Here is a 12,127-nt window from a genome sequence, read left to right as displayed (position 1 = left end):
TCAACTACTAGTAAGCACCATGACAACAGCCGGATGGGAAGGAGACAGGTCTGAGCTCCACTCTATAGCACTCATCCTCAGAAACAACCCTCTCCCTACCTAGTTACTCCTAGGCAGAATTTTCGGCTTTTCCCTTACCTGCAAGAAACCTCCAAGATAAACATGGTTTCCACTCTTCAAATGGTGGTGGAGGGTTTCCACCTCAACCCTCAGGAGAAAAATACCTAGGACCATTATCAGCACTCAAGTTTGCTTCCAGAATTTTTAAGGTTGGAGTGCTACACAGGACCAAGCCAAACCCACAGGCTCTAGGAAAAGCCCAAAGGACTAGCAGCATCCAAATAGAACCTTAAACTTTAGTGTCTTGAATTCAGTCCGAGCTAAGGTCACGTCTGCCTAACTGATCTACTATGACACCCTGTCTTCTCCCTGAGCCCCTGGAACAGTGTTAGGAATCTTTGTGGTGGTAGTTTTGGTTGAGCAACTGCTCACTCTCACTGGTGAAGCATTGAATCTGTCCCCTCCAGGCCTCCAAGGATGGCTCATTATCAAGCCAGGTGAAGTTTACATCTTCATGCCATCGACTGTACTTACACATGTGCACAGAAAGCCTCCCATGCTTAGAGGTTGCCATTAAACTTTTTGTCCTTAAAAAATAACCCAAAAGAGTTACAAAGAACCATCCCATCCTTTGTGTGTGTGTGTGTGTATGTGTGTGTGTGTGTGTGTGTGTGTGTGTGTGTGTGTATGAAGCATTAAATACACACGCTTCTCTACCCCATTCTCAATGGAGATGTAGTGTATGCAGTTTTGACAGCTCTGGAGCAGTAAAATCCTCTTGGCCAGTCTCAGCCCGGAACCTTCCAGCTCCCCTTTCCCTAGGGCAGAAGGCGACAATCTCCTCTCTGGCTTTGTTGGTATCCGTTTTAGCCACCCCCCCCCCCCCCCAACCCTTTATTTTTTTTTCCAGTGCCTTGCCATTTCCCTTGATCTTTTTCAAAACTTCCTCCAGGGGGCCGAAAGGAAAGTTCCATCCCCTTCCCTTGCAGCCGAAGGGGGAAACCCCCAAAAAAGCATAGCTGTCCCTTTAAGGGGCCCATGTGGTGGGAAGAGCAGCTACATTCCTACCCCAGTAGGGCCGCTGTCCCGACACGCCAAAGAGGCTACAAATAAACCTTCGCCGAGAGAGCCCGGGAGGGGCGAGCACAGCGCGAAGAGGAACGTGGGTCGGAGAGGAAGAGCTCAGTCGGCGTGAGAGAGGGCACGGAAAAAGTCATTTAAAACCCACGGGTAGTTTAAATAACACCTTAGAACTCCGTTTTGGATGTGAAGGTAAGACCGTCTTTAAAACAAGTGCCCGGGCATCTCCATGCCCTGCCAGGCAAGTTCCGAAATCTGCACTGATTATTTCCACACGAGCTCCCCTTGCCTTAAAGAAAGAACCGGCGCAAGGCCAGGGTCTACACAGACCCTCCATGCCCACCCCCACCCCTCACCCGGGCTGCAAGGAGGGTGGGAAGATTCGGGTCTCCCCGCCTTTGAAGAGGGGTGGGCGAATCGAGTTGGGGTTCCGAGATCAAAGAACTAGAGGCAGTTGCTGGACCACGGGGTGCACCCACGGTCCTAGGCGGCTGAGGAGAAATACATTCCATCGGAGCCCCCATCGCACACACCAGTGGCGTACGGGCACCACACACGTTATTAACGAGGAGCAGATGCAGCAGCGGTCCCGCTGCCATCCGCCCAGCTCCCCGGAGGACCACCGCGCGAGGGTCGCCGCGCGGGCCGGCGGGGAGGCTGCCTTCGGAAGTTCGGCGGTACCCGCCCCCCGGCCCCCGGCCAGGACACATCTGCGGGAGTCTTCCAGCAGTTTCTTCCCAGAGTCCCTTCTCTGCCCCCTTTTCAACCCCGTCCCCCTCTCCGCCCCTCCGGGAAGGATCTAGGGCCGGGAGCTGATTGGTCGCAGCCAGGAGAGGGAACCCAAAAATACTACTAAAGGGAGGTGCTGCCAGCAAGCAGTGTCCAAAGACCCTCGGAGGGAGCGAGGTCTGCAGTCCGAGGAACTGTCCCCCGCAGGAGAGGAATCCCCAGAGCTCATGTACGGGTTGCACTGGGGCCCCTCTCCGCGATCTGCCGAGACCCCCGCCCCCTGGAAGGAGGGATGTGTAGAATGTTCGGTCTAGCGACCATCCTCCCCCGCGTCCCTTTCTTCGCACACTTGCATTCGCACCAAGGACACAGAGACTCTACCTTCACCTGGAAGGGAAGCAGCCCCGAGCTCTTCAAAGAGCAGCGAGGGCAGGCGCACGAGCGCCTCGGATCTGCCCCGGCCCGGCCCAGCCCCAGCCCCAGCCGCAGCCCCAGCCCGGGCCCCGGGAGCTCGTCCCCCACTCCCCATCTAGGACTTAGGAGCTGGGGGAGCTCGTGCTTCCCTCCCCGGCACGCCATCTCTGGGCTCCTGCTCGGACAGAGGGCGAGGGGGTCTCAGGCCCAGCCTGCGCCGTCCCGCTCCCGGGATCCGAGTTCTGCAGCGGCTGGACCCAGGGACAAACTTTCCCCGGGGGCCGGTCGGCGCGGGCGCGGCGGCGCCGCTTACCGTGTGCGCAGAGCAGGGCGCCAAGCAGCAGCGCGCCCCACGGCCGCCTCATGGTGCCGCCGCAGCCGCCGGCGCTCCCTGCCGCCCGGGGGTCCCGCCGGCTCCCGCGGGACGCGTGGCGGAGGGTCCCCGAGGGGAAGCGTCCCGGTCCACCGTGGTGGGCGCACCCCGCACGTCGCTCTCCGGCCTCTGCTGCCTCCAGTGCAGCCGGAGTCGAAGCCGCTCCGCCAGGGGACCGGGAGGGGGTGTCCCAGGCCCAGCAACCCCGCCCCCCGCGCCGCAGCCCCCGCCACCGCCACCGCGCCTGGTCCCGCCCCTAGCCAGCCCGGCCCCTTCCCGCCCTCGGCCCCCGCCCCCGGGTCCCCGGATCCCACCCGCCGGCGCCTCCCGCGCGGGCCCCGCTCCTCTTCAGGCCGCCCCCACATTCCTAGCCTTCGAGAGAGAGCCCCCTTCCTATTCCCATTACTACTGCTCGAATGTCCCTGACTTTCAAAAATTATCCGAGCGGCAACTCTCTGAATCCCGATCACTCTAGCTCTATGACAGAGGACCACTCGAGCTGACCTAAGTCTCCTGGACGTGACCCCAGCCCCCCTACCGGCCCCAAGTCCAGACTTTATTGATGTCTCGAATACGCAAGGCTTGCATAATCCTCTCGGGCTTTATGGACATCAAACAAGGGACATCAGGGGGCCTGGGGTGCTGTCTTAACTAGCATTCTCACTGTCAAAATTCCTTTTCTGAGATTTTCTTCTTGCTCCGCCCCCCCCCCCCACCCCCGTCTGGGCAGCGTTGTTCTAGGGCTAAATAATTCCACGACCTCCCCTTTTCATTTACTCATTTCCTGAGGTGGTTGTCTGGGTCCTGTCGCCCCAGTTCAGATGTCCAGAATTGGCCCAGACAGAGTTAGTTCCTCCTCGCTGTCTTTGTAAATCAGCATTGTTAGCCTCTTCGCCTGCCTTTGACTTTCTGGTCCTGGCAAGGAAGGAATGGGGTAAGGAAGTAAGTCCTTGCTTGAAATTTTACTCTCCCAAAGACCTCAGCCTCCTCCCAGCTTCAGTCTGTAGAGCTTCCAGCCATGTTTTACAACATGAAGTTATAAACTCCTCCCCTGTCTTAGCTTTGTGGCCCATGCCTCTCCCCAGTACATATTAACCATATGGGTTGATTTTGTTACCATCTTCCATTTTATAGGTCGACTCTTGCCTTGTTACCTTTGCCCAAGTCCCCAACTTCCTCAGGGTTGTTCTATGTATCACTTCTCCCTCCAAGCTGGTATGCCAACTGTTTTGGCTTTGAAATATTCTGTCCTTTTGGTAAGCCACGTTCCTCTCACTAGTAAATAGAGTCAGGAAGACCCAAATGCCCCATGTTTGCTGGGGGGGGGGGGGGATAATTTGGTGTAGTGCAAAGCAGATATTAGATTTCTCCAATGGATTGGTAGGCATTTCATCCTTGCTTGTTTTCAATTTTTCAAACGATTTCACTTCAAATTACCATCTTTGACCAAAGCTAATATTAACTTTGCAACAGCATCCAAAAAAACGTGGATTGTTAATTCCTCAGCAAGTACTTCTCTATACTGTTTTGCCTGAAATTTTTACACAGATGAAATGTGGTTGAACTAGCATCACCATGGTAACTTATACTGAGGCATTTTCTGTGTGTGCAGTTCTTCTTGTGGACTGAAGGCGGCAGCCGAGTCAGGTCAGCTTTACAGTCTCTCGCTGCTAGGAAAGATACGACCTGTGTCACCTTAGCCTAAAATCCAAGGAGAAAAATTGAAAAGTAGAGGCTGATTCTTTGCACATACACTCTCCCTCTCCCTGCAAAACGCATCTCCCACATTTTTTTTTTATGCAGCCTTGGTTGGTCTCAGGATTTCAGTATACGTTGCTTATGTGGATTTGCTTTTCAATCTGTTGAGAAAGACCTTATGATTCTGGAGACCATATTTTTTTCCACATGAAAACTAAGGACATGTGGTATAATGAATACATTTGTCCCCCCCAAAAAATCCAAGACAGGCGGTCACCATACTTTCGATGTCAGGGGTTTAGGGATTTATAAACAGTTTCCACTCTGTGTGCAAAGGATAGGTTCCTTCCCAGAAGGCATGATATGTGTTGTTTTTTCTGGGATCGAGGAGGAAGGGGGAGGCTGGCTATCCATGTCTGACTCAGGCGCAGGAAACTGTGTTTTCTGTGTGCATCCCAAGTGCTCCTCCTCCATGGTTCAGCACAGTCCCGGTGCACAGAGCCATCCTGGCTGCTGTTAGTCACTGGGAATATCAATGGGTAGAAACGGACTTTGTGCATAGTCCCTGCCTGGGTCACCCCCTAGGGTGAGTTAAGTCTTGGCTGTCAGAAGCTGCTCTTGTGCCAGGAGTGCTAAGCCATATTTATTTTTACCAGGCCTCTCAGACTTTCTTGTTTGGAGTGAGAGATCCTGAAAAGCATGCCAGAATGAACTGTTTGTCTCCCTTTTATTGTCCTCTGGGACATGCCCCCTGAAAAGTTGTAGGGAACTGCCAATTCCAGAGGGGTCTCAGAGGCATCGGTTTCCTCAGAAACACTACCCCTTTCCTTCATCTCCTTCTAGGACAGACCAGGGAACTGAATTTCCAAGATCAGAATATTGCCCTGAATTAGATCAATCACTAATGGCCTTTTCAAAGAAAACACAGGGAATGCTAGGTAATTTTGGCATGATTTTGATCCAGTTGAGTTGGTAGAATCTATAATAATCTATAATAATAAAAGCACAATGTGCTAATTAGACTGGACAGCCGAACGTCCTTCCAGATGTCCTTCCGGACAAAGCCTCGGAGGCTGCGAGGGCCGAGGGCAGGCAGCCGCGACAGGGTGATGGGGGCAGCACCTTCCCGCAGAGGGAGGCCAGTAGGACATCCCCTGAGGGCTCTCGGACTGTGAGAGAGGGCAGGTTGGGCTGAGGGGACCCCCCCCCCCGCCAGTGCATGAATTTTCATGCACTGGGCCTCTAGTTCTCTTATAACAGCGGCATTGTGCAACAATCTGAATTTTCATGCACTGGGCCTCTAGTTCTCTTATAACAGAGGCATTGTGCAACAATCTGAATTTCTAAACATAATTCTTCAAAGAGAGTAAAAGATTTGAAGTTTCACACTTTATTTAAAAATACATATATATTTATTGATTTTACTAGTAGAGAGGAAGGGAGAAGGAGAGAGAGAGAGAAACATCAGTGATGAGAGAGAATCATTGGTCGGCCGCCTCCTGCACACCCTCTACTGGGGTTTGAGCCCACAACCCAGGCATGTGCCCTTGACCAGAATCGAATCCAGGACCCTTCAGTCCGCAGGCTGATGCTCTATCTACTGAGCCTAACTAGCTAGGGCTGAAGTTTCACACTTTAAAACAGTGGTTCTCAATCAGGAGTGATTTTGCAGACAGGGGCAATACCTGAAGACATTTTGGGGACTATTACTGACAAATTAATGAGTAGAGGCCAGGGTTCCTGCTAAATGGCCTACAATGAGCAGGACATCCCTCCCACAAAAACTTGTCCAGCCCCACATTTTAATAGCGCTGAGGTTGAGAGACCCTGATTTAAAAGATTAAGAACACGAATCTGCAAAGAATTGCTGCATCTTCTCTCTAGAATTTACTTTCTGTGAGTAGAGGGCAGGGATTCTTAAAGCTATAGAAGGGAAAACAAGAGAAAGCTCAGCCAAAGGAGCTAAAGGCACCCGATTTGCCTTGGGAAGCCTATTTCTGGTATTCATTCACTTAGTAATAGTAAGTATTTATTACAGTGCATTATGTGCCAGGCACTGTAGAAACAGTGGTAAACAGATATATTGGGTCTCTGGAACTTACAGTCTGATGGGTGTGGAGGCTACAAATATACAGAGGCCTTAAAAGAATGATCTCACAAATGAATGTAAAGCTACAAATGATAGGGGCATTCAAGGAAAAGTACAGGGCCTATTAAAGGAGAGACTTGATTTAAATTTGGGGTTTCCAGCAAGGCCTGTCAGAGGCACTGACACTTAAGTTGATTAAGAGTCATCAGGATAAGAATAGGTGGGGAGGGTCTTCCAGGCAGAAGGAACAGTATGTGCAAAGGCTGTGAGCCAGGAAATATGTCCATCATATTTATGAAAAAGTATCATTAACTTTTAGCAATGCTTTTCTCTAGGTGTGTGTGTGGGGATGTTACTGCTGGAGACCAGGAAACAAATGAAAGTATAAGGGAATAGTCTGATTTACATTTCTGTGCTTCCTTTCTTTGCAAATCCTCCATACCACCATTTCTAATATCAACACTTTTCACGTTTCAGCTCAGTAGTGGTACTCATGTCAGAATCTGGGTTACAACGGCTGATTCAGGTCCCCGGCCTAACGTGGGGCACCTTCTGAATAGTAGCTCTTTCTAGCACATTTTTTATCTCCTGAAAGCTTCATATTCACTCACCTGGAATATATACTAAGTAGAGCCCTTTGCAGCAGATATCTCAGTAGATCTTACTATATTCAGAAGCAAAGATAAATTTAGAATGATGCATAAACAAATGTATCAATGAATAAACATTTGGTTTAATAACAAACCTGAATCAAGCATCTATGTAAATGGTCTCTCTGTTCCCACACTTGCCCCTTTATAATTCATTCTGTACAAAGCAACCTGGGTGACTTCTTAAAAAATATAAATCAGATCATGTCATTTTTTTTGGCATAAAACCTTCCAATGGCTTCCTGTTACACTTAGAATAATATCCATACTTCTCCCTTGGCCGTCAGGGTCCTTCATGATCTGGCCTTTGCCTACTTCTTTGACCACGTTCCCCCTTATTCATTCCGCTCCAGCCATACTGGCTTTCTTTCTGCTCAGCAACATGCTGTCATTTCCTTTTTCCACCCTTTACATGAGCTGTCTGTCTCTTCTACTTAGAATGCTGTTTCCCCAGACCTGTCCATGGCTGGTCTCAGCTCAATGTCACAGCCTGGGAGAAGGTTCACCTCACCACCCTCAATTTGCCTTGTTCTTGCTCACTGAAAGGTAAATAAATAAATACATTTATTTATTTTATCTAGGAGGTTGGATACCGTTTCATAGAGGTGGTGGCATTTAGCGTAGGTCTTATAGGATGTGTAAGAGTTCACTAGGCAGCAAATGTGGGAGAGATACGTTCTTAGTGGAGAGAAGAGCTTATGCCCCAAACAGGAGGATGTGAAGAACCTCAGTATGTTTAGGAACAGTGAGTAGGAAAGTGTGGGTGGAGTATTAAGTATGTAGGGAAGAGTGAATGGCAAAGTGGCTAGAAAGGTGGGTTGGGACAGGACTGTGAAGATATATATAGTCTGCAGGTTAAGGAATTTTACTTCATCCTCGTAATGGTGAGTCAGCAATGCTTTTTAAGTAAAGAAGTGACATGGTCAAATTTGAATATTAGAACAATAAACTCTTCATGGCTTGGCAGAGAAAAAATAGACACAGAGACTGCAGCTTTTCATCCTAAGATTCTGAAATTTGGGACCTCCAGTTCATATCCTAAGTTTATTTAATGATTCCTAGTACATTCCCTTTCATCTCTCCCCCACCTCCCCACCCAGAATTAATTCTCTTGGTTTGTCTACATTGTAGCATTTTCTCTATGCTTTTTATTGAGATTGTTACTTTTTTTCTGGACATTTCTTAAGATATGATGATCTGTCACATACAGTATTTACGTGTAGGAAGGATATGCCAATGCTTTATTTTTTAATACTGTAGTTTAAAAAAAATTTATTGATTTATTTAGAGAGAAAGAAAGGGAGAGAGAAATATTTATTCATTGTTCCACTTATTTATGTATTCATTGGCTGCTTCTTGTATGTGCCCTGACCGGAGATCAAACTCGCAATGTTTGCATATAGGGACAACACTCGTAACCAACTGAGTTATCTGGCCCGGGCTGCCAATGCTTTCTCATTAATTTTTAATGCCCTTTTCAATGGTGCCTTGCATTTTTCTGCACTTTTTATATCATAGATTGGTTCAGATGAGGCAACCATAAGTCCTATGGGTTGGATTAACTTTGCTTTTTAGACTTTTAATTTATAGGAGGAAAAATCTACTTATGGCATTCAAGCATTTATTTTACCAGGCCCTATGCATGATCCTAGAAATATAAAGATGAATGAAGACTGTCTCTTCCCTCAAGGAATTCATAATCTAGTAGGAGAATTTAAAGAATTTTTAAAAAATGACATAACTGCTTATTAAAGTGTATCATCTAGGACAGAGGAAGGCACAGCTAATTTTTGTAGGCTACCAAGAAGAATCAGAAAAATCTTCCTCCCTTTCAAATTATATGAAAGTGTAATTTCCAGCTCTTTTTGCAGGGTTTGAAAATATAAAATAACAAGAAGGTACAAGTCTGTAGTTTGCGTTTCAGCTTCCAGTTCAATTTAAGCCATGTCTTCTTAATCACTTTCTTGTAATGCACTAGTTATTTAAAAAAAATATTTTTATTGATTTCAGAGAGGAAGGGAGAGGGAGAGAGAGATAGAAACATCAATGATGAGAGAGAATCATTGATTGGCTGCCTCCTGCACGCCCCACACTGGGGATCGAGTCCACAACCTGGGCATGTGCCCTGACGGGGAATCGAACCATGACCTCCTGGTTCATAGGTTGATGCTTAACCACTGAGCCACGCTGCCGGGAGCATTAATTATTTTTAACTGTGCCAGAGTTTGTGGACGTTTTCTTTGCAAATTCTCCCAAAGCTCTGGTCTTTGACCCGCAGTAGTCCAAAATGGCTTGTCAGTAAATAGCATTTTTAGTTTAAACATGTTAATTCCATATGGTGGTATCACACTTAGTTTTTGCTTTGTTCCTAAGGAGGATAAATCTTTTAAGAGCAAGAGCCTGGTAGCTCAAAATGAATTTCATGACCTGAATTTCTTAGTAGCTACTTTGCCTTTAGCATCTTTTCTGCTTGATGAGTTGATAAAAGCTTGTCCTAGTTTCTTGAACCTGTTTTGTAGCAATAATTCCGCCTGAATTTTCTCTTTCCTTATTGTTTCCTTGAGGTTTAAAACTAGCACATTGATTTTTTTTTTCTGAAGTTTTCAATTCCAGGGAAGATTTTCTTTCCTATCAATCTCTTCATAGGTCCTTGGCAGAACCAGTGATGTCTATTAATTTTCTCTTTATAATTATAATCTGATAAATTGACATCTCAACATATACTCTCTCTGTGGGTGTTTCTTCTATTGTTTTTTTTAAAAATATATTTTATTGATTTTTTTACAGAGAGGAAGGGAGAGGGATAGAGAGTTAGAAACATTGATGAGGGAGAAACATCGATCAGCTGCCTCCTGCACACCCCCTACTGGGGATGTGCCCGCAACCAAGGTACATGCCCTTGACCAGAATCGAACCTGGGACCTTTCAGTCCGCAGGCCGACAATCTATCCACTGAGCCAAACCGGTTTTGGCTCTTCTATTGTTTTGAGTTTGATGTTTCCATTCCTTATGCTACAATACTTTAATATCTCATGCCCTCTCTATGTTTTAATCAATTTTATAATGCCTGCTTATTTTCAGGATTGTGAAGTTGTCTTCTGATTTAGTGGATGACTATTTGTTTGGGCAAACTTTTCAGAAACATGCTATGATAATTTAAGAACTTGAAAAGCCCATCTAAATAGAAGGATGACTTTTTTTTTCTTTCCTTAATATTCAACAGAGTCACAAAAATACACTTGGCTTTAACAACTCTTATGTATTTCCACTTTTCTTAAGACTAATGTTTTGTATGTTTCACTGAAATATTTCCTCCACCACTAAAGTATTGCCAAAATCTATTATTGTGTAATCTATGGCAGAAGATAAATCTAAAAGTGGTGGCTCTTTATTAGGAAAACCAAACACTAGTTGAAAGGTCATCACCTCTGTTTAAAGAATATTGTAAAGATCTTCAAGCCACTCATTTATTATCTTTGCTTGTTTTCAGGTTATAATACGTGCTTATTATAGAAAACTTTTGTGAATATAGAAAAAATATAAAGAAGAAAACTGTCAACAGTCAGTATTTCCACCAGCAATAAAGTCTACCTGTTACTTCTGCAACCCCAAATTTTCTTGAAGTCTTAGTCTAGCAACCACCTACCCTTTTCTAAGTCTTCACAGACTGTTCAGGACATTAAGAATAGAGACTGACTTTAAATGTAAGGGTCCTTAGGATTTTTATGGAAGGAATGGAGCTGTAGGAAAAACCTACAAATTGCTCCACAGATGACATCTTGTTCTTATTTAGCTTTCTTTGAGTCATTAACAGTCGGGCGCCACTGGTGCTGAAACTTATCATTATTATAACCGCAAATGGGTTAATGCCCAAACAAAGCTATATTCTTGGGGCTGGTTCCCAGCTCCACCACACAGACCTCAGCAGCAGCACCCTCCAAGCCCCAGGATAATGCTCCACAAATAAGAGGATGTCAAATGTTCAGCCTGGACTGAAAATTCGCTTCTTTTATCTTGTAGCTTCCAGTTGCTGGCAGGGCAGAGCAAAAGAAAAAAAAAATAAATAAAAACCAAGCCAATAAACCCTAAAAAAAGAGGTTGTGTGGTTTAGTGGTCAGACCACTAGCCTGGGGGTTGGGATAGTGAGATCCAGTTTCAGGTCACCCACTATTGGCTGGATGATGATAGACAATTCATTTTCCTATATTCCTCAGGTTTCCTACTTAGAAAAGGAGAAGTGCCTTAGAAAGTTCTTAGGACAAATGAAATGATCTGCAAATAGCTTCAAGTTGCTTAGAAGTAAAATGAAATTGTAACCCTCAATAATTACTATCCTATTACTTTATTAATAATAGTAATAAGCCAAAGGTGTCAAAGTTATAAACTCCCATACCCTTAAGTTGCATTGGTAAGGAGAATTGGGGGGGGGGGGTGAGGGTGGAGGAAGAAGACAAATATTTTCATCATATTTGTAGGACTTCACATCAAATATCAAATTAGTAAATTCATTACCTCAAAATAATAAATGCTGTTCCTAGTTTGGGTCTGTCCCTTTATCCTTACCGCATCTAAACTCAGAGTGACTCACAGGAACCTAGAAATGAGACACATATACAATTTTAAGGGAAAGGGAGAATTAGGAGGTTTGAAGCTCCTGGTGGAGGAGGCTAAGAATAAACCACTCAAAACACAAAGAGAAGAACCTCCTCTTTCTTTTTCCTCCCAATGTAGGTGGTCCACTGGTTTCCCAGGCATTCTTTTGATAGCATGATTTTTGTTTTCTTTCTTTTCACAAAACCTCACCTTCTCTTCGGGAGAGGGGGGGCACAAACTAAAAAAGTGAGAGCAGAGTGGCTTTTTCTAATAGGTTTCAACTGTGACAAGTGCTACAGACCACTAACCTGCTTTTGGGAGTGAAGGGGAGCAAAAAGAAATATCGGGATCTCTGGAAACTTAAAAAGCAATGAATGTTCTCCTCTCTTAAAGAAGTGAGCAATTAGGCATATGAGAAAAGAAATCCAATAGGTGTCTTGG

The 12,127-nt window shown here is 45.9% G+C and overlaps 1 protein-coding gene across 1 annotated transcript in view; it reads right to left on the bottom strand.

Moving 5' to 3' along the window:
• Window positions 1-12,127, bottom strand: part of LRP4 (LDL receptor related protein 4) — a 62,145-nt gene that overhangs the window by 49,150 nt on the left and 868 nt on the right. Inside the window, exon 2 of the mRNA XM_054725711.1 lies at window positions 2,597-2,788. Within this exon, the coding sequence (XP_054581686.1) occupies window positions 2,597-2,788 (192 nt within the window). The remainder of the gene's footprint in view (window positions 1-2,596; window positions 2,789-12,127) is intronic.

This window comes from Eptesicus fuscus, chromosome 13 (genome assembly GCF_027574615.1).
Source record: "Eptesicus fuscus isolate TK198812 chromosome 13, DD_ASM_mEF_20220401, whole genome shotgun sequence".
Classification (NCBI taxonomy): Eukaryota; Metazoa; Chordata; class Mammalia; order Chiroptera; family Vespertilionidae; genus Eptesicus; species Eptesicus fuscus.
Note: the sequence above shows the minus strand (reverse complement) of the source record. Positions and strands in the feature narration are given on the sequence as shown.